The sequence below is a fragment of the Bremia lactucae genome, linkage group LG4, assembly GCF_004359215.1.
Source record: "Bremia lactucae strain SF5 linkage group LG4, whole genome shotgun sequence".
Taxonomy (NCBI): domain Eukaryota; phylum Oomycota; class Peronosporomycetes; order Peronosporales; family Peronosporaceae; genus Bremia; species Bremia lactucae.
Genome location: NC_090613.1, coordinates 3,521,910 through 3,549,175, shown reverse-complemented (window position 1 = coordinate 3,549,175; position 27,266 = coordinate 3,521,910). Strand labels below are relative to the sequence as shown.

Sequence of the window (27,266 nt, the reverse complement as noted above, 5' to 3'; positions counted from 1 at the left end):
TACGGTAATAGCACCATAGTATCATTTACTAATAAAAAAATGAAGTGATTATGACATTTAATAACTGCGATCGTCTGTAGCGCTGCTGCATTCACATTAGGAGGGATGACGGCTAGCGTCATCTGTTACGCGAGGTATCTAGAAAGATGCGCTCGCAATACATATTAATGTTTATCGATTGAGATGACATTTTGATTGGTAAAAATAGGTATCTATATTTAATGCGATTAATATAAATTAGTCTGAAAACTACTTTCTACTTAGTAAGTGCGCACGAGGAGCCGGATAACCGCTTCCGTAACGACACTTTACTAGAGTACTTAGTGCGTTAGGTGAGGTCGCTAAGGCGCCCACCGCAACTAATTCACTGCACGCAAGAGAAGCTGGTCTAACCGCTTCCTCGCTGTGCTTGAAGGTGTGTCTAAGTAGAGCGTGGCCGCATTACGGCGTGCCTGCCTACATAAAGTGACATACATTTTTTATTCTCACGCCTCTAGAGGCCCAGCAAATGATTTTGGTATTTGTGAAACACTTGAGCGAAAGCTTAAAAGGCTAAAGAATCTCCAGTGATAATTTAATGCTCTCCAGTAAAATGTTGTCTTGTCGTCTACAAAGGTCCAAGCGAGTCTTCAGCGAGCCCATAATACGAAAAAGCTGCAAGAACTCTGACATTTTTTTCTTGACAGAACTCTCAAAAGGCTTTCGAACTACTTAACTTCTTAACGTGGGGAATGTCTAGACCTGAGCATCCTAGCAACTTATTAATGAGTCCAATATGCTTCTTAAAGGGGTTTGCGACGAATTTGCCCCTCTCAACACTGCAATAGTGAGTTCCACGAATCGTGTCGACTACTAAGAAGTCATTTTTACTTAATACTCGGACGAAAAGAAACTTTTCTCAAGCTTGACAAAGATAGAAAAATATGCTCGCCTCTGCTCACCTGCTTCTACAGAAAGGAAGGTTGTCGTAGATTCTGGTATGACTATCTTTAAAAACAACATGTTAATTCGCTAAATTTGGGGAGATAGACATAATAACACTTTTTGAGTGTGTCCGTAGCATAAATTGGGTATGCCCGCAGCAATTCCCTAGTTTATACTTCTTTATTATTTTCCTATTATTAAAAAAACATTTATTATAGAAAATAATATCTTTTATTCAAAATGTAGCTCACAACTGAAAGAATTTCTTCTATTATTAACATGACGATACAAGAGCAGTTTTTCATAGTATTATGACTTAAAAATTGTCCGAATAAAGCGCCGAATCGGGAGTATGTTAGCGGTTCACCGTCCGCTGTGGTTCCTATGGGATCTACCAGGAATCGCAATCGCACTATTCGCGTGGATTCTTGTCATTGGGATGCTATTGGCGGTGCTCGCATCCATATCGCAGTGGGTGGGGCTGCTGTCGCCAATGGGGTCGTCCGAGGCCATTTGGTTCATTGGGCTCTTTGGTATGTGCCTATGGTGTCACATCGTCGTGCTCACTAGCAATCCAGGAACGGTTCCATACCAACATAAAGGAATGCCGTTCTTGAAATGCGATGCACTCGGTGACGACATGGAGGAAATCGAAGAGGTAATGCCTTTACAGGAGTACGAGGAATTCGAAGACGACGGCTCGCTGCTTGTCTATTGTGACGAGTGTGCGATTTATAGACCTACTAGGTTCGTAAATATTATTTTTGAAATTGTTACAATATGAAGGATTAATCGTCAGCGGGCTTTTAATAGAGCTACCCACTGTCATACTTGCAAACGATGCATTGTAATGCAAGACCATCACTGGTGAGGATGAAATTATCATATTAGAATTTTTTGGTCAAGTTATTATTACTACGGACGTATACGTATAGTCCTTGGGTAAATAATTGCGTGGGTATTGGGAATCTTAAAGCGTTCCTTTTGCTGTTATCGTACGTGACGGTCACGAGTGTCCAAGCAGCGTTTCTAGTGCTACTGCAATACGCCATGTGTTCGCGCGGGAAATACACGTGTGGTCTGCAAAGCAGCCAATTTCCTGGCAAGCTCGGCAGCTGGATTCTGGCCGCAGCGGCGGTCTTTGGGCTCTTTTGCTCGCTCATGCTTCTAATGGAATTGTATAATATTTATCAAGATCCATTATTTACATTAATAGCCGATCAACTCGCGGCACGTCGTGGTGGGGACAAGTCGACGTCGAGATTAGAGCGCCATTTGAGTGTCATCTGTGGAACTGATGGCATGCGCGCGTCGTGGTGTTTCCCTCCTTCAGACCGGCGAGCGTTGCACGATTTGGAGATTGTTCAAGGGTTTCGCTGCCGCTTAGAAGATGCGGATATCTGCTAAGCACAAGCAAATTTTGAACGATGGTGATAGTTGCCATGAATTATGTGGAGAAAGGCAATATATATACAGAACAGATATCTCGTATATATATTTTTACTATTTAAATTGTAGTACTGGAGTTGGTGTTTTTAAATTGGAATTATTTCTCGTATTTATTTTATGCAGGCAAGTCTCTGGCGTGGAATATACGATACAGGATTTTTGCAGAGCGTAGAAGGTGATAAAAAATCCTGGTATCACCGACCAGATCGAAAGCACGTGCTAGATTAGGACAGTACAACGCGTTTGACAACAAGTAAATTTATTTTTCGTTGACCGAGATATGTCAAGCACTTAGAATGCCAACAAGGAAGGCTTGGTTCGCGTAAAATTAATTACGATAAATGATAATGTGAGCTGCAAAACCATTGTCTATTGGGAAGGCTTGAAAGAAGGCCTGATTTGACGATCATTTTCGTTATATTGGTTGTATAACATATAATCCTCACTTAACTTGGCGAGGTTGCCACGTGCCTTCGCATGGCGCAGACGTCCGTTCTTTTGTGGGAACATGGTAGAATCTCGATGCAAAAAGGCACCGAGAGAGCCATTTTTGCAAATCATTGCTAAGGGCAGAAACAACAATCAAGTTTAAAACTCTTTATCCTCACTGACTATATCAAGTTGACTGTGCCAATACAAATTTCCTTATAAACAAGTACCGATAGCTAAGGTCGATAAATAAATTCACAAAACAACTAGTTCCTTTCAACCAATCACGGCTTTGATATCATCAGTGCTAAATGACTCGGTGGCAATTCAAGGGCACGTTCAAGCGAATGCCGTGAAGGCAATTAATAGCGCAATCAGAGATCTTCTAGTAGGCTCGCGGGAAATCTTTCGCATGCGTCTCATAATTGTAATAAATTAATCCTTGTCCTGCCACTGGCAACAGCCTTGGCAAACTTTTTACCGCCAATTGGCAACAGTCTTGGCAAACTTTTTACCGCCAATTGGCAACACCACTGACATGGTCATGCACCAATCGTCCTTTCCCGTTTCCCTCGAGCAGATGGTACCTCCAGCCACATCACATATTCCAGTACCGTAACCATCTCAGTACAAGCTCACAAGCTTCTATTCCAGTCAAGCGATTCTTTTTGCCGCAAAACCATATGCGACACGTCAACATATGACGCCTCCTGACGGTTTCAAATGCGATGACGTCTTGTAGCTTCTGCCACCCCTAGCCGTGGCCTTTCACACTAATGCATAAAAAACACGCGCGTTTTCCTCATTTACCCACTTTTCCTGCGACATGTGTTGCCCGAGCATTTCTCGCACTTGCCAACTTTAAAAAAAAAAAGGCCGTCATTGCCCACGATTGACCACTTTTTTTTTTCAAGTCCTCGTTGCCACGATAACACCTCGCAAATAACCAGTTTTCAAAAGTCTTTTTCGTTGCGGCTTGTGCTCTTCATTTGCTCCAAATCAACCTCGTGAATGACGAGACTCGAGCGTCATGGCTTCGCTCTCGGTCTCTTCGGGCATTTGGCTTAAAAGCTGCTCGTCGCTGTCGGTGGCGTCGTCTTCCTATGCGTTGTCCCTAAGCATTGATTCGTTGCCGGCCGAAATCCTTGGGGATCCGCTCGTGCTTCAAAATAGTCCCTGCTACATTGATCCGTGTGTCATGCGACAACGGCACGAGTACCGCGTCTACAAGCTCGAGAATAATGGCGCGTTACGACCCGGAGGTCCCGTGTCGCTCTTGACACGGAAAACCATTGGGTTGATTCTCCATTATGTTGCCATTGGGGCTCTCCACGGTGGTTTTAAATGCCTCACCATGCCTCTTTTTAGCAACTATTTGCAATTGCAACATTACCAAGTTCGTGCAACAGTCACTGTTTTCAATGCCATTTGGCCCTTTAAAGTCTTTGGCGGAGTCGTAACCGATAGTGTCCAAATGTGGCACTATCGACGGAAACCGTACTTAATCGGAGGCTGGTGCCTCTGTTTTGCCAGTCTTTTGTGTCTTGGTCTGTCCGACGTGCCTCAATTCGGAGAGACAAAAACTGCGTGGAAATACCTCTTGGGAATGGCTTTAAGCACAATTGGGTACTTTGCCGCAAATGTTGCCGCAGATGCCATTGTCGTCGAATTGGCACAACGCGAACCTTTTGCAACACGTGGCCATACGCAAATTTGTGCGTACGTAGCGCGAAATATCGGAGCGTTGGTCACAAGTGTCTTTGTGACGGGCGCAATGAATGGATTAGCGTATAACGGAACGTTTTCATGGTCGTTAAATCCAAATCAAGTGGTACTAGTGCTCGCTGCGTGTTCATTTGTTCCGTGTATTGGAGCCATTTGGCTCTTGCATGAAGATTTAACCACTCAAACAGTCCCACTTGTTTCAAATGAAGTTTCATGTCCTGTTGCTTCGACTCGTCCGCAGTCAAGAGGAGTGACACTCGACGTACGGCAATTCAATTATCGAGAACGTTGTCACTTGATTTGGCGACTTCTTCAAAGCCGTGCAATGTGGCAACTTTTAATGTTTGAATTTGTTGCAAGCTTTTGTGTAACAATTAAATCGAATGCCGTGCCGGTGATTGAAACAGCTTGGGTAAATGTCACAACATGGTCTAAATCGGTTTCCTTATCGGTTTGGACACTTGCGTTTATTATTGGATTATTGGCCACGCGACGGTATGGGTTGCAAAAATCATGGCGCTATTTGTATGGTGTGGCCACAATTTGGGTGGTTGGAGTTGATATTGTCACGGTGGCATGTACAGTGTTTCAAGTGCTTCGAAAGCGCGACTTTTGGCTCTATATGCAAGTACTGGCTGCACCAGCGGTAGCGTTACGGTTTATTGTCCAAGTGTTGCCAATTATTGAACTGGCTCCTCGTGGAATTGAGGGTACGACATACGGTTTAGTCATTACGTTTCGCCATTTGGCAATTGCCTTAGGAAGTGTGGTTTATAATGCCATTGGATCGTACTTTGCCGTGCACGAGGAAGATGTTCGGTTCGATTCGAACGCGACACGAATGCAAGTTTTCGTGACCTATGTAATTGTATGGATCATTCAACTCGCAAGTCTTGGGTTTTTAAAATTTTTGCCTCGTCAGAAATTAGAAGTGCAACAGTTGCGGTATTATGGCGGGTACAGTACGTCAGCAGGGTGGCTTGTGATTGGCGTATTGCTTAGTGTCCTTACTCTTGTGACAACCACCAATATGTTGTCACTGTTTAAAAGTACGTCTTGTCTTCGAGTTGCTGGGGGTACAGGATGTGCGACTTAAGCGAATTTAATGTGTGTCAAAAGTTAGAATTAAATACCACGATCTCTCGGATTGTTTTTGTTCAAATTATCAAATGTATGGGTTATGCCACAGCCACATTTGCTTTAAAATCGCGACTAAATTGCGTAAAGAAAAAGATTTTAATCCTAGCATATACTTTAAAATTCGCAATAGTATCCATTTAATATGACATTTGTACGAAAATCGCATAAGGGAATGCGTAACTTGGAAGTTTGATTGATAGCTTAATCTGATTATGTGTGATGGGGCTTCAAATAAAATCATACAAATAGTCCGTCGGAAATAACTTTCGTATTGAGAATTGATTCTCAGAGCGACAAAAGGTCTTTTCGACAAACTAGACGCTTTTGTTGAAACATATCGAATCATGGCTGTATCATGCTTATCAAACGAACGTTTAGACATACAGACAATCTCATGAAAACACCATCTCGTACGTCGTACTCAGATGATGCCTTGTTGTCTCACTTCGAGTGATCTCACGAAAGGCGTGTCTTTAGTGAGCAAAACATTTGATAGCATTATACTTTCTCTTTCATACGACTGAAAAGAAGAGATCGTAGCATGTTGGACCGATTTCGAAAATTACGAGGTCCTAGAACCTTCTCTTTTCTTCCTTCCATTAAGCATTCTCACCACGATGTGGACGACGAGATGTATCAATCGCACCAAGAAGACGGTCGTTGTGACGGCGCATTACGGGACGGCGTAGCTTTAACATTTCGCTCAGCCGAATTGTATGGCTTAATAGCGCAATATGCTGCGGTAGGCTTGATGATGGGGGCCCTACCAAGTGTCATTACGCCCTTCTTAGGCTACTATCTAAACATGGAAGGACAAGCAACGACTTCAGCTCGAGGGTTGCTTGGTATTGCATGGTCTCTTAAAGTTTTCATTGGAATCATATCCGACTGCTTTCCTATTTGCGGGTATCGTCGTCGACCCTTTATGATCATTGGTTGGATGCTTTGCATCCTTTGTCTCGTCGTCATGGCATCACTTCCACTTGATCGACCTTACTTTCCAAACGCATCCTTGCGATTCGTAAAGCCACGTGATTACACGATTGAAGAAGTTGCTGCTATGAATGACAACGCTCCTTCTTCGGGTGGCAAGTACGTGGTTTTAATGATGCTAGCAACGCTTGGATACGTCATTGCTGACGTTGCAGCGGATGGTGTCGTGGTCGAGTACGCTCAACGTGAACCTACTGCAATTCGAGGACAAACACAAACAGCGATCTACACCATTCGAAGTCTTTTTAGCATTTTCGGAAATATCCTTGTCGGGTTTGGCCTCAGCTCTTCATCGTATGGTGGCGATTTCGACTTTGGCATTACTTTTCCCATGTGTATGGTAATCCTCGCCATTTGTTGCGTGCCAGTGATTCCAATCACTTGGCTCTATGTTTCGGAAAAACGCGTGGCTACACCAAATCGTCGAATGTACTTGCGTGTTTTGGGCGAGACATTGCAAAGTCAAGCAGTCTACCAAGTGATTGCGTATAGTTTTTTCTCAGGAGTGTGTAGTAATATTAGCTACGTGGCGTCGGACCCCGTGACAATGTATTGGGCTCGTGCCACGAGTTTTAATATCTCGGTTTCTCAAATTATTGGCTCAGGTGTGATGGCCATGACACTAGCGCTCATGGGACGATATGGGCTAAATTGGAATTGGCATCATGTCATTATTACGACTACGATCGCTGTAGTCGCTCTTGATTCCGTATGCACAATGCTCACGACGTGGGATATTGTCCGAAACCAGTGGTTTTGGTTGGGTATACCCATCGTCGAGACCATTCCATCGAGTATTAACTTTATTGTCTCGAGTTTTGTAGTCGTGGAATTAGCATCCGAGGGGAACGAAGCTGCAATCTATGGTCTCCTTACAACAGTCGGGAATTTGAGTAACCCATTCTCGGCGACGCTTACGAAGGCTATTGATAAACCATTTGCTGTCAGTAATCACGATATTCTAAACGATGCGCTCTCTACTCGTCGTAGTGTGACAATTATTGTGCTTCTTTCGTATGCCAGCAAGCTCGTTTCTCTAATATTTCTCGTATTGCTACCAAAACAGAAGATGGAGACGCAAATACTTAAACGCAATGGCCACCGTAGCAGATTGATTGGTGAACTCACGATCGCATACTGCCTATTCGCGTTAGCTTGGTCACTTATCGTGAACCTTTTAGGAATCTTTGAAAGCACAAAATGTTTACCATTTGTTGGAAGATGCCACGTTAAAAATTAATGACAAAAATCACATAATTTTGACAAAACTATCGCTTCGTAACTTTGGCATTACATGAACAAAAGCAGTCATTCAAAAAGAACGACTTCTCTCACGTACAGGTGAGCCTAAAAAAATGTTCAGATCGCGCTGGACGAAAATGGCGCACGCGGATTCTTGCCACTTCAAAACTACTTGTTCTGCGGTTACACTCGGAAATGTGTATTTATTGTAAAAAACAATAAATTACCTTTTGTTTTGTAAGGAGATTTATACCTGTAGACATAATTCCACTTTTAGTGGTGTGTCCATAGCCATAAATTGGGGGTGGTCCTTTAAACTATTATCATTCTTTAATTTTAAAATTTTAAATATTTACCACGACCAAATTTGGTATAATCAGGCAACATGACAATAGTTCTGCTGAAAAATTGGTTGAGTGATTTAAGTTTAATTCATGCTCGCGAATCGTTACAAGTCACGATTGGGCGGTGCGCAAGGAGGCACTATGCAACAAGGTGTGGGATAAAGACCTGCAACGCAGAACGGAAAGTGTATACACATAAGTGCTGTTCGCCTGTGAAACTCCTATGCTCTTTCCTATCTATCCATGATGGACGAAAGGTCTTGTAGAAACTCCCGTCCGTTCCCAAGGGTCCTTCCTGTCCCTCAATAGTCGGTTGCGGGTGACTTTACCAATTAGACGCACCTCACAGCTTCAACAAAGGATGTCAGGCGACTTCCAACATTTATCCCGTCTCATTGATTCAGCACAGAACCAATGGTGGGGTGCTGGGATTGGCTTCGTCAGTAGATCAGCAACCATAGCTTTCGTGTCTGCAAACTCCGTCTTTATCATGCCTTTTGCAGCGTAGTCCCGCAAAAAATCAAGCTTGATGTCAACATGTTGACGTACCGGGCAACGCGTTTCGCCAGCTTCCAATCTCCAAGGGTCGGTACGTTGCAACGCCGAAAAATCTTGTGAATGCGAACGCAATGTCCGAACGCGTGCAGCGCGTGAGCCATAATAGACTGCCAGCCAGTGATTGAAATTCTTCAATGGTAGCTTTCTTCGGAAGTGGGATGCCTTTCGTAGGCCGCAACATCTGGTCCTCCGGGTTGGAAGAATCGTTAATCCCAATAGGAACACGAACACCGTTTATATTTGAGAAACCGTGCTTGTGGAGCATTTCAACAATTGTTTGTTTTTGATCAATTTTTGACGCTCCCATCATCACACTGAAGGAAGCACATGCCCAGGAATTACGACAATGCGCCAAGGTTTTTCAACTCAAGTACGTGCATATCCTTATAAAATCGATCCACCACATCGGTCGTTGTACACGTGACAATTGTATCATCCACGTACACGCCTACTACCATTGTCTCACTCCCATCCACTTTGTAGAAGACGCAAGAGTCTGTGATGCATTGTCAAAACCAATGTTGACCAGTGTCGACACTAGTAACTCGTTCCAAAGGCGTCCAGACTGCTTGAGTCTATAAATGCCGCGTGTCGGTTCTAACGCAAGATCCTTGACACTTTTTAACACCAATGAGCGTGGCTTCGGCAATGTCCAGACCGGGCGGAATCTGTGGCAGAATCTTGTAGTCTTTATCTAGTGATGCCTTCACATAAGCACTAAGAACGTTGCCATGTCTTGCTGGTACGCGCCATATAATCAAGAATATGACGATGATGCTAATACTGACCATAGAATAACTCCTTCCAAAGGCGATAGAGATGACAGCCGAGTACGTTAGCAAAAAAAAATCGCACATGATATGAAAATCACCGTGACCCACAAGTCGTGCCTTCATTTTGTCGAAGTCACCATTTTCAAGTCGTTTTGTCTTGTAAACCCACTTGGTTGGTAGTGGTCTGGCGCTTTGGGCACGGACACCAATATTCCAAGTCTTGTTCGTTGCCAGCTGATGCAGCTCTTTTGGCTCGGCGGTCTTCCGCAACTCATTGTTTGCGCTGCGTCGTGCTTGGCTATAGTTTAGCGGGTCAGGCTCATCGACTGGACGCTTGTTCTTGGTTTGGTCAAGTAATGGGGCGGAATTTATCGGCGATGTTGCATTTGATGACTGAGGTTTTTTTTGTGCGTCAAATCATCTTCACCGTCAGCTTCTGCCTGCCTTTAAGACTTCTTTTTCGCTCTTTCCGATCTGCGCAGACCTATGAGTGGTTGGTGCGGAGTCTTTGACTTGATCGTTTTGTGACCCACCTTGCTTGCTTGTTCAACGTCCCCCCGCGTCGCGTCATTTGACTGTTTACCAATATGTGAACGAGACGTCACGATAGCTTCCAGGTCAGCGTCGTCCTCGCATAGTAATGCATCGGCAATGAGTTGTTGGTCGAATCATCAAACGTCTCGGTGTTTGTGACATGACGCGTTGTGATAACCGAGCGGTCACCACAGAGTAAATCTTGTAATGCTTGGTTTCTTCATCCTTGCCCAAGAGTGCACATGCTGGTCTATTGCACCGCATTTTGAGTTTATCCTCGAAGAGATGTACAAGATCTCTAAAGTTACAGTGCCTCACGAGCAAGCATCAGCCCTTTCGTGGAGCAGAAGGACCCGTCTCGGACGTGGCCCTAACGCCTTTTGTACCTAGTACATCTTGCTCGGGTCAGTGAATCAAGCGAGCAAAATTTTTGACAACATTGTCATGCATGCAGCTCAAAAAAACAAGCACATGATGTTGATTAAGCTTGACTCAAATCGCCTCGACTATGTAACACACGCACAAGAATTAATTGCGTGGGCTAAAGAGTTTGAGGATGAGCAAAAGAAGGCGAAGTACCTGGGTCGCGAAACTATTGCAGCAGTTGGTGAGTCACGCAAGACTGAAACGGATGGCGCGACTGTAACGGAGCACTACGACATGTACTGCTTCAGTACAAGTCCACTTCGCACTGCTTCGGTTGCGAGTGGTGTCTTACGTTATTTCACGCACACTAGTACGTGCAGAGGAAGACTTCTCTTTAAGGTAACTAGCTTAAAGAGGGTAAAATAATAACTGTATTAATATAAGTAAGTATCTCTTCTTTCTATCTGTTAACTCTAACTTAATTATAAACTAATACCAAACATCCAATTGGAATCTTATCTTATCTTATCTTATCTGTCTCTCTCTTTTGTTTACATCTACAGTTGATTAGTCTGCGGGATAAATAGATATAATGGCCTATACCTATTTATGGATAAGATTTCTGAACATTACTATTTAAAATAATATCCTCCAAATATTATCTACTTTTTAGATAATATATATATATATATTAACAACCTTTAAGTGTTAATTTCATGTAACTATACACCCCGTTACAGCGACTGGACACACCAAGCGAGACCACCCGAATCATCTCACACACGGAGAAGGTCGGGTAAATTCGACAAAGAAAAAGCAGTATGACCTGGCCAAGGTCAGTCTCAATACAGCTGCAAAGGTATGCGCTGACATTGACTCAGATAGTAAGTGCAGCTAGGTCATGGACTTTAGAGCTGGTCGACACATCGTTGGAGATGAATCGCTGCTTCAAGATGCTATTGTATGCGATGATCAAGATGGACATACACCCCCAAATGATGAAACCGCTAAAGTGACTTTATTTGGCAAAGTCACATTTGAGACATTAGTCGATGATGAAGCTTACGATGTCAATATCTCCGACGTCTACTACGCGCCATCTCTTTCTAAGAATCTACGTCTCATATCATGTGGTCGCCTTAATTATTTTTTTTGCCAATTTGTTGACTGTGCTACTATCGGCGGTAGAATCAAGAAGGACGTTCAAGTTGTGTTTAAAATTTGGATAGTTCATGACGTTTGCATGGTTAGCACTTGACGGAGCGTCAGGCAGCCTATGGCTAAAGAACTGACATTTTCAAAACTGGAGGAGCTTCTCCATCACACATGGTCACGCTGATGCAATTTTACACGCGTCTAGGCTATCATGCTTTCGACTCTATTGAGTGCATGGCCAATTAACCAGAATCGGGCATCAAGATCACCTGCCACAAGCGCTCCGAATGCGTCATCGTTCTCAAGGTTACGACCCCTCTTTGGAGGTCGACTACGAATGCAAGTCGGATGAAGTGGCCGACTCGGGGAGAATGGAACAGTCGCCTGATATACGTCAGGCGGCTGACTATGAGCCTTCGAATGAGAGGGCTCAAAAGGCACACGTACCGCTCAGCCAAAGAAAGACTCTGGACAACACTCTCCGACTGACAGAATTGGAGGAATTAGTTGCAGTGATCTTAAGGGTCGGTATGATGGTGGATCTCTTCTGCAAGCATCTTGCATCAAACGGTAAACAGCTGAAGTTGGTACGTCTCAATCCAATGGTAAGCCGGAAAGAACTAATAGCACTATTTTTTAATTTGGTCCGGTGCATGATCGTTGCATCTAATGTACTACTTACACATTGGAGCGATGCTGCCGAGTATGCTGTCTTCATTTTAAGTCGAAGTCTCACGCGTGCCAATGCCGAGCGAGCCTCCCCGCTGGAGATTCTCACTGGCAAAGTTCCCCGTCTACAAGACGTTGTTGCGTTTGGATCACCTTGCCTGGTTTGGCGCGACCCTCACAACAAGAGTCTTGAAGCTCACACGGACAGCGGATATACCTTTGCCCTTGATGCAGATCTTGTAGCGTCACGCGGGACGCTCCGAGAAATACACCCTGCTGGGCAGCTTCTCGAATCCCGCTGACACTTGGATGATGCGGTAGTGGGTCCAGAACCAATTGGACGGGGGTTTGATCATCGCTTGACCTCATGACTGGACTATACGAAATCTGGCGCTCGAATCCGTCGAGCCTTGCGGTCAATTTTTAAAGCAACGCAAGAAAAGTGGCGTCTTTGTCCTTCTTGGGCTCGGGAACTGGCTGACTCGTTTCCATCGCTCTCCTTTCGTGAAAGCGAAATAAGTCTTAGCGGTGTACGTTTGTTACACTGCCGACAAGTTTGTAGAACTTAGACTCATTACCTGTAAAAAAGGACCTGCAACGCTCTTTCGTATCTGTCCATGATGGACGAAAGGTCTTGTAGAAGCTCCTGTCCTTTCCCAAGGGTATTTCCTGTCCCTCAACAGTCGGTTGCAGCTGACTCTTCCAATGAGACGCACCTCACAACTTCAACAAAAGATGTCAAGCAACTTCCAACACAAGGCAACTTTCCCTAGTACTGATTACAGTACTAGACAATCTTCTTGAGTAAAGAAGCACCGTCGTTCAGGCGTATGTATGTGGCTAACGAGGAACATTTACAGGCACTGATCAGTCGGAGATCCTCTTAACATTTTCAGTATCCTGGCGTACACTTTTGTTTCCCCACCAAGAAGTGGTGTCGAATATGCACTTCTCGAGGTTGGCGTATAGCTTATGCTTACGCAGAAGTGTAAGAACCTTTCGTATGTGGTACGATGTACTATAACGTTTGACTTTCCATTTATGGCTCGGCTATGAGAATCCATCGTCGAAATGACTTTGTACGAAATCTCGCACCGATCTCAACAGATAAGTAGTACATCTATAAAATATTGCAGGAGCGTCACTATGCCTTGTGTCATTACTAATTACTTCCAACGCATATTCGTTGGGGTGCTTGCTGCTATGAACTGAATATCCTGTTCACGGAAAGGATCTTATTGGACACGTCCATCCGATTGATAAAGCGAAACGATGTAATCTCTGACATACCATTAAAAATTACGTCTTTACTCGGTAACGGCGTTTGAGCAGTACCATTGCAGCATTTAGCTTCTTAAAAACATGCAGTATCCGCCATCATCATGTGGTCTTACGCACACAGAAGGTCGAAGCGCTATGTGTAAGGGTTGACTCCATCACATGGCCCGCTGCTAAAGGATCGGCTAAGAACTTGTCGATCGCTAATACTTGTTCACGAGGCAGTGGCCACTGCTTCATGAAACATCATGTCGAACCTGGCATCAAATCGATTTCGTGCCTGGCGCCTTCATCCTTAAATTTGATCAAACCCTTATACAAGGATCGACTCCCAAGATTGAGACGTAAGACGTTCAATTCGATTTTTTCATCATGGACACTTTCGTCTATCGATGAGCTGCTAAGAACCTGTTCGTTCTCAGGAAACACGTTGCCAACCCAATCTCGGCAACATATTCATTTCTATGACTAGTACGCAGATCTGCTTGCCTTGCCACTATACAGATCATGCAGAAACCGTTTTTTTAATTCTATCGTTGATAGCTGAGTTAATGCACAATTGAAAGCATCGATCCGTTACGATGCCTGGCTCTTGTTCATCAGATGGCCATCTGATGAACATCTTATAGCGCATCCACAAACGTATGGATGAAGTAGAATCGAGTAGCAGTGGCCTCACTCGTAGTTTTATCGCTAGTACGACTGCACAAGACCTCAGTGGAACTTCCCATCACACTATAGAGTTACATACTGCGGCTGTGCACAAACACAGGTAGTGCCAATGGTCAACACTCCAAAAAGTGAGTGAGCCGGGACATGGAAGCTCGCCTAGAAATCGGCGTCCAAGGAAGTATAGAACGCCTATCTGTAAAAGATATTGCGAAAGATCTAGATCGACTTGAGAGCCAATTGTAGAGGACATTGCTATGTTTGCACCCACAGCTCGAGGCGATTGAGGAGGCTTCTCCCAACACTTTAGGGAATAAGTTCCAGAACTTATAAGAGAAGTTCCCACGAGAAACTGAGACTTGCATCGTAATTCATAACGGATCAAGTGCATGGGTTTATCCACTTGATCTGATAGCGCCTCTGAAGTTAACTTCGGAGAGGCTCATATTTTATGAGCCATGGCATTTCCAGGATAATATCAAACTTGTCATCCAAATATAGTACACTGAAATCATCATCTGACTGTTTCCTTTTAGCGAGCAGTGGATAACAACTACTCGCTTTCTAACGCTTAAAGAACTTGAGTCTACAATCTTTTTGCGTTTGCCATCGAAAAAATATTGTTCGACGCCCCAAAAAATGACAAGGCGCGAATCGACAAATCCTCTATCACTTTGTGTAACAATTTTCGTCAAGAGGCTGCAAAACGTTTTTGACGTTACTGGATCATCAGAGCGCTCCGCCATTACTGACCCCAACCGTTTATTCACATCCCTTTTCGCCGTTGTGATTTTGCAACAAGCCTTGACCGCGCGTCCTCCGCTATTCCTAGCTGAGGGTCGATCACTTCACCCCATGTATTATGGCATTAAGCGTGGAGTACTTCACTCATAGGCGTAGCTCCCTATCTTTTGGCAGCGATTGCATCATTGCAATCGTTTGGAATGTAAAAAACGAGGTTATCGCTCTCAATAAGCAGAAGGTCCACTGTTTCAATATCTTGTCGTATCGCTGGACGATAGGAGAACGAGCGAACATTAGCCTTTGTCAGGCTGAAGTCCTCCTGTTCCGCTATAGAGATCCCATGATCTAGCGTCTTCAAATTCGAGGTGAAACTGGGGGCCTTCACAAGATCATCCGCAAGACCCTTATTAAACACTGTTATATATGTCTTCTAACCAATGTGGTTGCATACGATATTGATAACAAGGCATCGTGTGTGTTGCGCGCACGTGTGTATATCACGCTTGCTCTGCTTCAAATCTAAGAGCTCTACTCTAGCCCTGACTTTGGCACGTGGCGGCTCAAACAATTATCGGAGCCGAGCCTATAAGGGTTCATGCGACCCAAACAAATGTGGGTAGTGAAGATTAGGCCCTGATACCAAAGCTTTGGCCCGTTCGGCCATGTTGGACATGCCAAACTTCTATTTTGTCGCATAGACATCGATGCGGCGAGCGTCGATAGCATCATTAAATTCGACAAGAAATCTTAACAACAATCTGAATCGCCTTCTTTGACTGCCTTAAAATTGGAAATATTAATCTTAGTAGCATGTTATAATGCTGCTATTTCATCAGTTCACTGTTGGCACCGTGCACTCTAAACTGGTCTTCCTCTTGAGGGCCTTGATGGTGATGCAAGGTCACCTTTTCGTGGCCCGCGTCGTGTTCGTGATGTATGAACTCAGTGATTGCCGCATGTTGATCGTCTCCTTTCAGAGCGAACAACATTGCGCTAATGGCTGATCCGCCAACAGTCGATCTCGTCCGTTTGATCGCTTTCCATTCTATACCGCTCAAGCACCGAAGTGATCCAACAGCAGGCGACAGTGGACGTTCTGACTGTAGCTCTCTTTTATCTCAGAGGCCAATGAGCTCGTCACGTGGTATGCCTTCATGGCTGCCATCGTCGACGGCTGAAATTGTGCTTTCGCACTAGACACACTTTCCTGATGTCTAACCTCGAAGTTTGGTCTGCGCGATAAAGCGTCAGCCAAGACATTCGACTTACCCGGCTTATATTCAACTTTGAAATTAAATTCAGAGAAGAATGTGAGCCATCTTGCCATTCTAGGCGAGAGGTGCGGTGAGTTTATTGCGGTCCGCAGTGATGCGTGATCCGTATAAACCACAAATGGTTCGGTGCCCAATAGGTGCACACGAAACTTGACAAGAGCATACTTTATTGAAAGTAGCTCTTTGTCATGCACAGGGTAATTCAGTTCCGCGGCTTTTAATAGCCGGGACTGATAAGAGATGACACGGTCAACGCCGTCGTCATCCTTCTGCATGAGCGCGCTGCCGATTGCAAAATTACTTGCATCGCAGACGACGCTAAAGGGCTTATCCGCGTCTGGCAATGCCAAGACCGGTGCCTCTACAAGAGANTGTGCTTTCGCACTAGACACACTTTCCTGGTGTCTAACCTCGAAGTCTGGTCTGCGCGATAAAGCGTCAGCCAAGACATTCGACTTACCCGGCTTATATTCAACTTTGAAATTAAATTCAGAGAAGAATGTGAGCCATCTTGCCATTCTAGGCGAGAGGTGCGGTGAGTTTATTGCGGTCCGCAGTGATGCGTGATCCGTATAAACCACAAATGGTTCGGTGCCCAATAGGTGCACACGAAACTTGACAAGAGCATACTTTATTGAAAGTAGCTCTTTGTCATGCACAGGGTAATTCAGTTCCGCGGCTTTTAATAGCCGGGACTGATAAGAGATGACACGGTCAACGCCGTCGTCATCCTTCTGCATGAGCGCGCTGCCGATTGCAAAATTACTTGCATCGCAGACGACGCTAAAGGGCTTATCCGCGTCTGGCAATGCGAAGACCGGTGCCTCTACAAGAGACTGCTTCACTGATTTGAACGCATCTTCTTGTTATTTCAACCAAACTCATTCTGCGTCCTATTTAAGGAGGTCAGATAATGGTTTAATTTGCAGCATAAATCTTGCTATACATATGCAAGTAATAAGGGAGCCCTAGTATATGGCGCAAATCCTTCACATGCCGTGGGATTGGCCATTCCTTTACTGATTTTACCTTGTCTGGGTCTGCTCGTACACCATGCGTACCTAAGATGCAGCCGAGCACCGGTATCTCAGTGAGCCCTATGACACACTTTTGCAGGTTAGCGTGCAATTGGTCGTCCTTCAGAGCCTGCAAACACAGCGTCTGAATGACGCTGGTGCGACTTTATTGCGCTAGCCCGTCCTCGGCCCTACTATGCACGAATACATCGTCAAAGTAATGGGGCGCGTAGGCACGGTGCTGATGCACCACGTGAGCCACGACTCGGTTAAATGTCGCTTGTGTGCTTTTCAAATCTTAGAGCATCACAAGCCACTCCCAAAGCATGGGCTCACTGCTGTTTTGGCTGCGTTGAACTTTCTCATGAGTATCTGATAGTAGCCATCCTTTAGATTTAACGCGGAAAAGTTGACTTTTCCATGGAGTTCAACAAAACATCTTTCCGCAGGATTGGCTTTTGCACCGGTATAGTCGCCGTGTTCAGCTTATTGTAAGCATGAACCAAGCGCCATTTACAGGTGGCTTTACGCACACAAAAGGTCAGGCTGCAGTGAGGCGACTTGCTCTCGCGAACATTCCCGCCTTCGATCGATGGGCGAAGAACTCATCGATATAATCGACTTGTTCTTTCGGCAACGGCCATTGTCTGGTCACACAATACTTGGTGCCACGTTCGAGGTCTATCTCGTGCCCGATGCCCCTATCTGTTTGTAGGCGGCTCGGCACCTCTTCTGGAAGCACGTCGCGATGTTTCTACATAACCTCAAAGAACGGACTTTCTCTCAAGGCATCCCACCTTAAGCAGCGAACTATTTCTTTTTGTCCGTTTTTATGACGCTCTCGTCCATTACGGACGACGAGCAACAGTCCGCCAAGCTCTCTTCTGGAACTGGTGTGACTATTTCGTGGGTATTTCCTTTCTTTAATTCGGCAAGGAACAGATCCCACGACATCTCCGGGGGATTTACTATGTCCTCGGCAGATTTAAAGACTTGCCGGAGCACCCCAACCGAGGATGCCTCCGCAATTTTGTATTTGACGGCCTCGAAAATCTCGTTTGAAGGCCCCTCCTCTTTATTAGGAACTGATCCAAAGGTCAGTCGTTTAGACGTGACTTTGATCGACCTACTGTTGATTACTCGCTCTTCGAGTCAACACGACCTTTGTCTGGGAAGTAGGTGCCGTTGCTACGCACCCCTTCCAACCGCACCAGGCTCTAGGCACTGTGCCGGTTTATGCGACGCATGACTTCCTGCCAGCTCGCTGTCTACTGCCACAGGTTTTGGCTCTGTGCAGGAATTCGGACACATGACTACTTGTCATCGTCCTTTCCACTACCCCTGTCTCCACAAGCTGGGTAGGAATCGGTGACGCTTGACAACCCGTCAGCGCACCCTCAACTGTGTTCGACACGATATTAGTTGCATACGCCTCTCGCAGGAGAAATTCCTTTCCGGTGTCCTGCGTAGAGTTCGCAACTGTGCGTGTACGACAGTCCATCAATGGTTGGTGTTTTGCCAGCATAGCATGCCTCGGATGAGGTCATACGGACTTTCCATGCCTAGCACTGTGAACTTCTCTTTACAAGAGAAGTCACATAAGCTGAAGGCGAGTTCTACCTGAACTCCCTCAGACTTAACGAGCGCGCCGTTTGCTAAACGAACGGTCGCGTCTTCTCTCTTACCATTCTGGCAAAGCGACTCAAACGTCGCCGGTCTCTTTCTTAGAGCCGCGAGTTTTACAAAATTTGTGATGCACCCGAATCCACTAGGAGGGTCATCACCTGGTCATAGCCTCTTACTTGAGTGGGTTGAGGTCCGAAATTTCGAGACCTCAGGGACTATGCTACTATTTGTCCCACAACTCTGAACTTAGGGGTAGCTTCAGAGTCCGCGCCATTAGGACACCCCCCCTACTGCGCTCCTGCATTTCTCTACCCCTCAGTGGTCGATGCAGAACTCATGCGTCTCGCACGCTGGTTCTTGCAATCGCCCTTCGAAAGAAAGTCCTCTTGCTAGGCATCTTTACCCCAGCAGGGACCCTGGTATAGCAGCGAGCCATCATATGGCCGCGCTTGCCGCATTTATAGTAGACAACGTCTGCATTGCCCAACTTCATGGGAGTAGCACCTGACTTCTCGGCCGACGGCTTATACCAAGCTGTCGCTGAGGCACTGCTGTAGGATTGGTTCTCAATAAGGCAATTTGGATTGCCTCTTCCATCGTCGACGGCACCTTTCTAAAAATGCCTGTCGGGATGGGCCATACCGTAGTCTGTTCATAAACGTGGGCACCTTAATGTGCTCCGGAATTGGACCTACCGTAATAGACGCCGACAGCGAGCGCATTTCTTGCACATACTCTTGCAGAGATTGCTTCGCCTGTCGCGCTCCAAAGAAGCGCACCTGAAGCAACAGTTTGTTGTTCGGCGGCCTGTACATGGCACGAATCTTTTCCATAAAAAGATCGTTCATGCAGGAAACGCCTTTCTGTCAGCCATAAGCGCCGAGTAAACCCACTCTGAGGCTATACCGCGCAGATGCGACATGGCGTACGACACCATCCGGCTGTCGTCCTCGATGAGCTGCGCGTCACCGCATTGCTCCACGGCTATAAGCCAGTGGACAATCGTGTGCGCTGCAGTTCCATCGAACTTGGGCGGGTCCATCCGAATGGGCCTCGGCTGATGCGGCCGGGCAGAGAGCATCTCAACAATCCTGCTGAGAGCCTCGCTCCGAGCCTGCTCATGCCTCAGCTCATCCTTAGTCTGAGTGACGGACTCCGCCGTAGCATGGCTCTGTGCCTCGGGCGCGGCTCTCTGCTGTCCGAGCACGAATGCCAAAAACTGCTCCAACTGAGCAACATGTCGCTCAGGATGACTACCCAGGGGCCTGACTAGGGCTTGTTCACCAAGTCCCTGCGCCATATGCCCTGCCACCTCCCGATGATGTTCCGAGAGGTGGAAAAAGTGAGCACAATCAATGTTGAGGTTCATCCTCACGTACGCGCGCAGAGATGCGGGTCGTGGGAAGGATTTCTAGTGCTACCAATGTAGGCGGGCACGTCGCAATGCGGGCACGATCTACTTAGACACACACCCTAGCACAGCGAGGAAGCGGTTCAACCAGCTTCTCTTGCGTGCAGTGAGGTAGTTGTGGTGGGTGAGTTAGCGATATCACCCAACGCACTAAGTACTTAGGTTAAGTGTCGTCACGGGTGCGGTAATCCGGCTTCTCGTGCGCATTTACCTAGTAGGAAGTAGTTCAGACTGATTTATATTTAATCGCATTAAATATCAATAACTATTTTTACTAATCAAAATGTCATCCCTATATATAACACTTAATATGTATTGCGAGCTTACTTTTCTAGATACCTCGCGTAGCGGATGACGTTAGGCGTCATTTCTCCTAATGTGAATGCACCCATGTGCATCACATACACAAGGGTTGGTTCACAAATGTGAACCGCACCCGAGTGCGAGGTCTAATTACGTTAATTAAGTAATTGGCCATCCCCTTAAGTACACCAAGTGTACTAAACGGGACTGTTTAACATTAGGGCAACTTTAGCCCGTTAGATCTCACATTAATTCGAGCGTACTATTTTAAGCATTAATTACTAAAAGTGAATGTGTTCCGAAAATGCCATGCATCATACGTACTACCCCCACTAATGCCGTCTCAATGGGATTGATGCATGTGTTCAACCTCATGTATAATTTGACCGCGTACCTAATGTCGTGGACGGACCAGAAAGTATTTCCGAGTGTGACGGGGGGAGTCACACAANNACTGAATATGGAGGAAGCATGGAGTACAATCATTTTTTGATAGCAATCATTAAATGTAGTACTAGTTGAATTTAATTTAATTTTCATGATAAATGTTTTTATTTTCTATCTGCTTATCTACATTATACTTATGACTTCTACGAAATAGTGGCTGCTTCGAGCCGGGCATTCTATGCTCTGAACTTTTTAACAGGTACTGAACATTATTCGCAAAAGAATAGTAATAAAAGTTTTTTCCCTGTTACCAGAATTTCAATGAAAATAGTCGTTTCGTTCAGGCATTTATTGTCAATTTCCTAAAGCTAATCCAATAATATTGTTGTGTAACAATTTCTTGTAGTAAAATGCCAAATTGATAAGTTCTTCACGTTTTTCTTAAATATTTACCTCTTTTTTATATTTTATTAAGTAAAATGGAGTTCATGCGCAAGCTTGGAGAGCGCCACGAGGCGCTTAAGAAACGAATACACGGGACACGCATCCCGTTGTCTAAGAATAAAAAGCGTTTTATGGGGCTTGTCTATTTTACAACTCCTATTATCGGTGGTTATTATGTAATGAAGTGGGCGGAAAGTTGCGCCGACAAAAACTTTCAGCGTGAGGTATGCAATCGAGTTCAAGATACGACTCGCTGGTGATTAAACGATTAATTTTACGCTTGATACAGGAAAATGAAATCCGGCGAGCAGCAGGTAGCAATGCGCAATACATAGCTCTGCAGAACCAACAGCTTAAGAAAATGCTGCAGGATAAGCAGCAGTAGAGAATTTGTAGGAACGAAACAACAGGTCTCGGTTTGTCTTACCGAAAAGAGATTATTCGCTTGAAGTCATTCTCTTCTCTAGCCGAATCCGCTAATTAGCTTTTTCACTTTGCTCGCTGAAACTGATGCTAGGCCATTTATTGCTTGAATGTATTTATATGGCGTGATACTTTTTGTTACTTAATTGCGGGCGAGGTTGTCAAGATTGGTATCCTCTACGCGAGGAATTAGCTAAATGGTCGTTATAGTCGTAAGAATTCCATTAATTATTTCCAATATAAGAGCATTTTTGGTAAAATAGTATCATGTACGAGAGTCAGCTTTGCACTGCTTGTGGCAATAGCAATGCAATAGCAATGCTAGAAGCTGATGCAAACTAGACTTGACTTAGTTCAGCCATTTTCGAAGCTCACCAGTAGTCCGTTTTATTAATATCGTGGGATATAGTTACAGGAATGACGTTTCTGGACAGTTCGGTTTCATCTCGAGCTATGGTTACCTTTTTTACTCACGTCACAACACAATATATTGTCGCCAAAAAAGCGTCTGTTTCAGGGGACACTGGTACCATGGAATATGGTCTTTTTGCTCGCTCTTGAAGTCATTTCAATGATTCGAAATCTCGCAATCAAACATATTCTAGCAACGAAGGCATTCAGAAATACGACGCCAGTAAATTGCCCGCGAGACCATGCACCTTAAGAGTCTTATCGTTACGATTATGTGCATTTTTCTATCTGTTAGCGACGATATAACCATGAATTGCACGTCTTAAAGACAAAGTACCGAACCTTTTGTTGGCACGAATGCCGTACCGATAAGTAAAACAGATCTTGGTCAGTCGTGGTGGTGACCCACGTGGTTCATCATGGTATGGCAAGTTTGATACAAGTTGCGGTATAAAATATACCAAAAATCTCGCAAGGCTGGCAAGTGCCAGCCTTGCGAGATTTCTTTTAATCGATAATTTTTTTTTCAGGACAAAAGGTCGGATTTTGTGGCCGTACGAAAGCTAAGAAATCCATGCTCGAATTAAGACTCGAGACTTTTCTTGAAGGTGGAACGAAATCGCAAGATGCGACGTTAGTCAAGGCAGGCGCAGCTGCTTTGGATTGCAAGAGTCTTATTGTGTTATCAAAAAATCTGTGTATTGACGAAGCTACGGCCTCGATCGACCATGAAACGGAGCGAGCGAATTGCAATTGTACGTTTATTGTTCTTTAATACTCCTCTTGTTAAAAATCGTTCTCACTTTAAGAGCCTTGACAGGCTATTGCGTCCGAGTTTGCAACGTCACCGGTTTTATTAGTTGCGCATCGAATTTCAAACAATTACGCATTGCGATCGGATCTTGTTGCTCGTTAATGGCTACACTTTGACTTCGTGCAACCTTCTCGTTACCCTACGAAATTCTAATTTTTAATTTAAAAAATGCCTCCGTTCATGTGGACCACTGTTCCGCATGCCTCAATTTGCAACGTCCCGCAGGACGCTCAAAGGTGCCGTCCTGCCATGCAAACACGCTTAATTGGTGAGGCTACGGCCCGCAAAAGTACGAGTGTATACAGCAGCTCGAAGAGCAAAAAGAAGCGTACACAGCAGCTCAGTAAGACCACGAATGACAGCAGCAACGACGCTGTTGTTCCTCGACCCGTAGACCCACCACCAGCCTCGGGACAATGGAGCAAACCAAGCCTTGCTCTATCAAGTAGCATTCCTCCACCAGGTTTCACGACAACACCACCTTTGATCCAGCCATGTGGCTATAGCGGTAGGCATTTTCATTGTTCTCCGTATGTACGACACGAATCAAAGTGGGTCTAACTTGCTTCATCAATCGTATTTAGACGCATACGTACGATTATTACGACACCGTGCGTTCTTTGCCTATCGTTTCTTTGTCGGAAAAGCCGTGGAGCTTCACGTTGTTGGATCCATGGACCGATATACTGGCATATTGGATTGTATTGATCTGGACGAGTGTGTGATTGTATTAAAGCGTACAAAGCGCATTTGTAGTAGCAATGAAGCCTTGCCATTTGAAGAAGGTCGTTCCCTATTGTTTCAACATTCTCAAGTTGCCCATATTATTGCCCAAGGGGGGGTCGAGTATACCGACCGTATATCTCCATTAAGTACGAAAACCCATGGGTTTTGTACGGATTCCGAGATCTCTAACCCGACCCACAAAGAGTTATATGGACGTGAACTTAAGACTGCAAGGGAATGGCTCGATGCGGCTTTTGATACGAGCGCGTTAGAAGATTCAAACGATCGACGTGGCAGTTCGACTTGGAATCAATTTGAAGCGAATGAAAAGCTCTTTGGTGTCGTCTCGACGTTTGAGGAAGAATTGTATACTACCAAACTTGACAAGTCCAAGCTTTCATTGACGCAAGTGCGTGTTGCGGAGAAATTGGCATTGGAAATGGAATCACAATGTGCGCGTGGGAATGTTCATTTGCAAGAAGAACGCGGACAGATGGACACGAATGAAGGGATGGCATGGGATGAAGAAATGCGATATAGTTCGGTGGATCGTGGATGGAACGAGAAGCGTTTGGTTTCTCAAAAGGCCGAGGATTTTAAAAACGGGATGGAAGGTGTTGAAAAAGAGCGTGAATTGGATCGAGTGTTGGAGAAAGAATGGCAAAGTACAATGGGGCTACCCAAACTCTCTTTTAGTGAAGCAGTTCAAGGTCGATCAAGTTTAGGTGCGAAAAAAAAGGAAGAAATTCAACGTAACGATGAAAAAGTAGCGACAAGTGCCACTGTTGAGAGAAAGGAAAAGGTGACGCCAACGGTTGAAAACGAGTTGAAAGAAAACGAGATTCAAAAAAAGTCGAAGTCTTTTTTGTTGAACGAAGAAGCGACGTTGGGAGTACTGAAGAAGAAATTGAATCCAAAAGTGAAAGAATTTAAGCTTAATGCGTCAGCAGCTGCATTTACGCCGAGCTTTGCTGTCTTAGATGCTACGAAAGTGCATGATTCGTTGCCATACCGTGAGGAAATGCCTGGTTACATGCCTTCTGGGAAGGGGTACGTTCCTTCTTTGCAAGAAGAGTGGACGTACGATGATATTAATAGCGAAAATGACATGAATAATATGCCTTTGTATGGCTATGGGGTACCCCCCATGGGCCCGAATGGGGTACCCTTGATGTTTTCGCCTATGGTACCCCAACCGAGCGGACTTGGGGGTACGTATGGTTACCATCAACAAGGTTACCATGGTCAAAGTTACTATTCCCCTGGCTATTTGCCGTATGCCAGTGGTTCTCTTCAGCCTCCTCTTCCTCCTTCGGCCCGTGGCGATGAGGTTTGTGATAACGGTTCTGGTAATGACGAGACAATATCGATTAAGTGATGTTTGGACAGGAGATTAGTCTTTAGTTGCTTGCAAGATAAAGTAGACGATCGACTGACACCATTAAAGTGAGGGTTACACAGTTGTTTTTTAACGACATTTTTTTGGGTTTTAATCTGTTTTTTTTTTGCTGAAAAATAATTTGCTAGATTTATATTTATAAGGTTTAAAACATGCGAGTTTTTTTTTCTCAAAAAGCACCTGGCCACAATCGGAGCTAATGCCATCAGCCATGATAACAATAATTGAAATTTTAAAAATTACAAAAAGCGTTTTCTTTCCTTCCACAAGCAAACAGCAAAAGCGTGCAGTATCCTGTCTCTTCACGTTTTCTTTGTTTTATTCGACATGGCCAATTTTTCACATGATTTGCTCAAGAATTTAAAAAACAACTCGTTCCAAAAAACAAAAAGTCAGATCCCTATTGTGGAATTAAGTCCATCCTTCGCCACTGTTTATAAAATTTGCCCCGAAGTCGTGCGTGGCAATAATGGAACCGCAGCGCGAGAAAATTGCCGCTTTTCAATACATTCACTCTCTGTCGATTGAAATTGTTCCTGTGGCGGTGTAATAGGGACGTACCAGCCCCACTGTGGACTCGCTGTTTGCGCTTCCACGTCCATTTCCTGTTGCGATCCGCTCTTGCAAAGCCCACACGTGTGGTGGTGTTGCAACGCAAACTCGCAGCTCCTACCCGCATCATCACGCACGTCTTCCTTTCGATCCGATAAACCACACCCTTTAGGAATCCGCGGCAATGTCTCGTCCTCAAACACTTGCGTGAGACTCCCGCCGTGCTCGTCGCACCAACTGACTGCAGCTGATAATTTCTCGTCGCTTTCGCCTCGTGACGAACTCTTGCGGACAAGAGGAAGTGATTCTTTGCGTACAAAAGCCGGTGAGCCCTTGTAGCAAGTGGAAAGTGGTCTTTTGTGACTTGCAGAGATCGCGTTTAAACTGTCACCAGCTTGCATAGCACTAGCTTCAGGGAGATCATACGCATTTAAGTACGTGATAATCGACACAGCAGCCGCAGCGGCGGCAGCTAAGACCGGGTGGTCTCGGAACCACTGGACTCCGCTGGTAAGCTCCTTAGCAGTCGGAAAGAATGAAGCCGTCGAGGTTTGTTGCATGAGAGTGATGGTGCACGCAAACGCAAAAACTTGGCAACGGTGATTTTTTTTTATTTTATTTTGAAATGAAACGGAAAGAAGAAAAGGCATCTTTCACTAGGTATACGCTCGCAAGTTGAAGTACAGATGCAACTCACGTTCAGTGAGAAAAGTTTTCTTTTGGAGAGAATATGTGGTCCACTTGAATGAGATTCTGTAAGGAGCACCGCATGCTAAACAACTTTTTGCAGTTGCATCCCAATGCCGTTTTAATAGTTACAACCCGGAGGGGGGGGGTCTGACTATAGTGTCATATGTATGTTTTTTAATTAAATAGAAGGCCCAGAGGCTATGCAAGAAATTCCCGCACACATGACGGAAAGTCTCACCGTGACACGAGTTATAATTGACGCATTTTTTTGTTCACGCCATTAAATACGAAACCGGCCACTTTTGTCAAGCCCCACATAAGTGAAATAAATAAATCTTGTTAAATTCTGTATAACCTCTTTTCACCGTCTAATTCACTTTTGACTAATTAAGCAACTAATTCCAAAAAACATTTGATTAGTAAAAAGTTCTGTGTTCCTTTTCAGCGCGTCAAAGCGAATTAGCATGGCTGTTGTTACCTATATGGCTATTTAACTCTCAAGTCCTCAGCCGAGTGCGTGCTGGATTTTGGAACACAAGCGGACCAGTACTTATTTTAACGGGATCGCTCGTAGCATGTTTATTATTTCTTATTGAAGGAATAAAAAAGAATATTATTTTTATCGATTATATTATCAATGTTACCACACATGGTAACATTGTAGCAGTAACGTTTATTAGTTGATTCATGCATCATATAAAGTTACCAATCGCTGCTAGACGCGGAAATAGACGGTGAGCAATAAATTCCTAAATATATTTGTATTTTGAAAAATAACTTCAGGACTTTAAAAAGGTA

The 27,266-nt window shown here is 44.8% G+C and overlaps 7 protein-coding genes across 7 annotated transcripts; 6 read left to right on the top strand and 1 right to left on the bottom strand.

Moving 5' to 3' along the window:
• Positions 1-1,173: 1,173 nt before the first annotated feature.
• On the top strand, positions 1,174-2,441 carry CCR75_003373 (uncharacterized protein). Its single transcript, XM_067961469.1, has 2 exons — positions 1,174-1,671; positions 1,860-2,441. Exons 1-2 carry the CDS (start codon positions 1,277-1,279, stop codon positions 2,329-2,331), a joined length of 867 nt encoding a protein of 288 aa, XP_067816233.1. The 5' UTR covers positions 1,174-1,276; the 3' UTR covers positions 2,332-2,441.
• A 1,391-nt stretch (positions 2,442-3,832) lies between these two features.
• CCR75_003372 (uncharacterized protein) lies at positions 3,833-7,900 on the top strand (the record flags this gene model as incomplete). The annotated part of the gene is made up of 3 exons (XM_067961468.1): positions 3,833-5,603; positions 5,647-5,698; positions 6,208-7,900. 3 exons carry the CDS (start codon positions 3,833-3,835, stop codon positions 7,898-7,900), a joined length of 3,516 nt encoding a protein of 1,171 aa, XP_067816232.1.
• A 3,478-nt stretch (positions 7,901-11,378) lies between these two features.
• Positions 11,379-11,735, top strand: CCR75_003371 (uncharacterized protein; the record flags this gene model as incomplete). The annotated part of the gene is made up of 1 exon (XM_067961467.1): positions 11,379-11,735. One exon carries the CDS (start codon positions 11,379-11,381, stop codon positions 11,733-11,735), a length of 357 nt encoding a protein of 118 aa, XP_067816231.1.
• Positions 11,736-21,488: 9,753 nt separating this feature from the next.
• CCR75_003370 (uncharacterized protein) lies at positions 21,489-22,145 on the top strand (the record flags this gene model as incomplete). The annotated part of the gene is made up of 2 exons (XM_067961466.1): positions 21,489-21,677; positions 21,743-22,145. 2 exons carry the CDS (start codon positions 21,489-21,491, stop codon positions 21,836-21,838), a joined length of 285 nt encoding a protein of 94 aa, XP_067816230.1. The 3' UTR covers positions 21,839-22,145.
• A 716-nt stretch (positions 22,146-22,861) lies between these two features.
• CCR75_003369 (uncharacterized protein) lies at positions 22,862-23,062 on the top strand (the record flags this gene model as incomplete). The annotated part of the gene is made up of 1 exon (XM_067961465.1): positions 22,862-23,062. The coding sequence occupies one exon, from the start codon at positions 22,862-22,864 to the stop codon at positions 23,060-23,062; it is 201 nt and encodes a 66-aa protein (XP_067816702.1).
• Positions 23,063-23,072: 10 nt separating this feature from the next.
• CCR75_003368 (uncharacterized protein) lies at positions 23,073-25,320 on the top strand. Its single transcript, XM_067961464.1, has 2 exons — positions 23,073-23,609; positions 23,686-25,320. Exons 1-2 carry the CDS (start codon positions 23,270-23,272, stop codon positions 25,203-25,205), a joined length of 1,860 nt encoding a protein of 619 aa, XP_067816703.1. The 5' UTR covers positions 23,073-23,269; the 3' UTR covers positions 25,206-25,320.
• A 340-nt stretch (positions 25,321-25,660) lies between these two features.
• CCR75_003367 (uncharacterized protein) lies at positions 25,661-26,338 on the bottom strand (the record flags this gene model as incomplete). The annotated part of the gene is made up of 1 exon (XM_067961463.1): positions 25,661-26,338. One exon carries the CDS (start codon positions 26,336-26,338, stop codon positions 25,661-25,663), a length of 678 nt encoding a protein of 225 aa, XP_067816687.1.
• Positions 26,339-27,266: the final 928 nt, after the last annotated feature.

Coding starts and splice junctions, on each gene's coding strand:
- CCR75_003373 (XM_067961469.1), top strand. CDS start 1,277: ATGTTAGCGGTTCACCGTCCGCTGTGGTTCCTATGGGATCTACCAGGA. Junction 1,672..1,859: donor GCGATTTATAGACCTACTAG/GTTCGTAAATAT, acceptor GTATACGTATAG/TCCTTGGGTAAATAATTGCG.
- CCR75_003368 (XM_067961464.1), top strand. CDS start 23,270: ATGCCTCCGTTCATGTGGACCACTGTTCCGCATGCCTCAATTTGCAAC. Junction 23,610..23,685: donor CCAGCCATGTGGCTATAGCG/GTAGGCATTTTC, acceptor AATCGTATTTAG/ACGCATACGTACGATTATTA.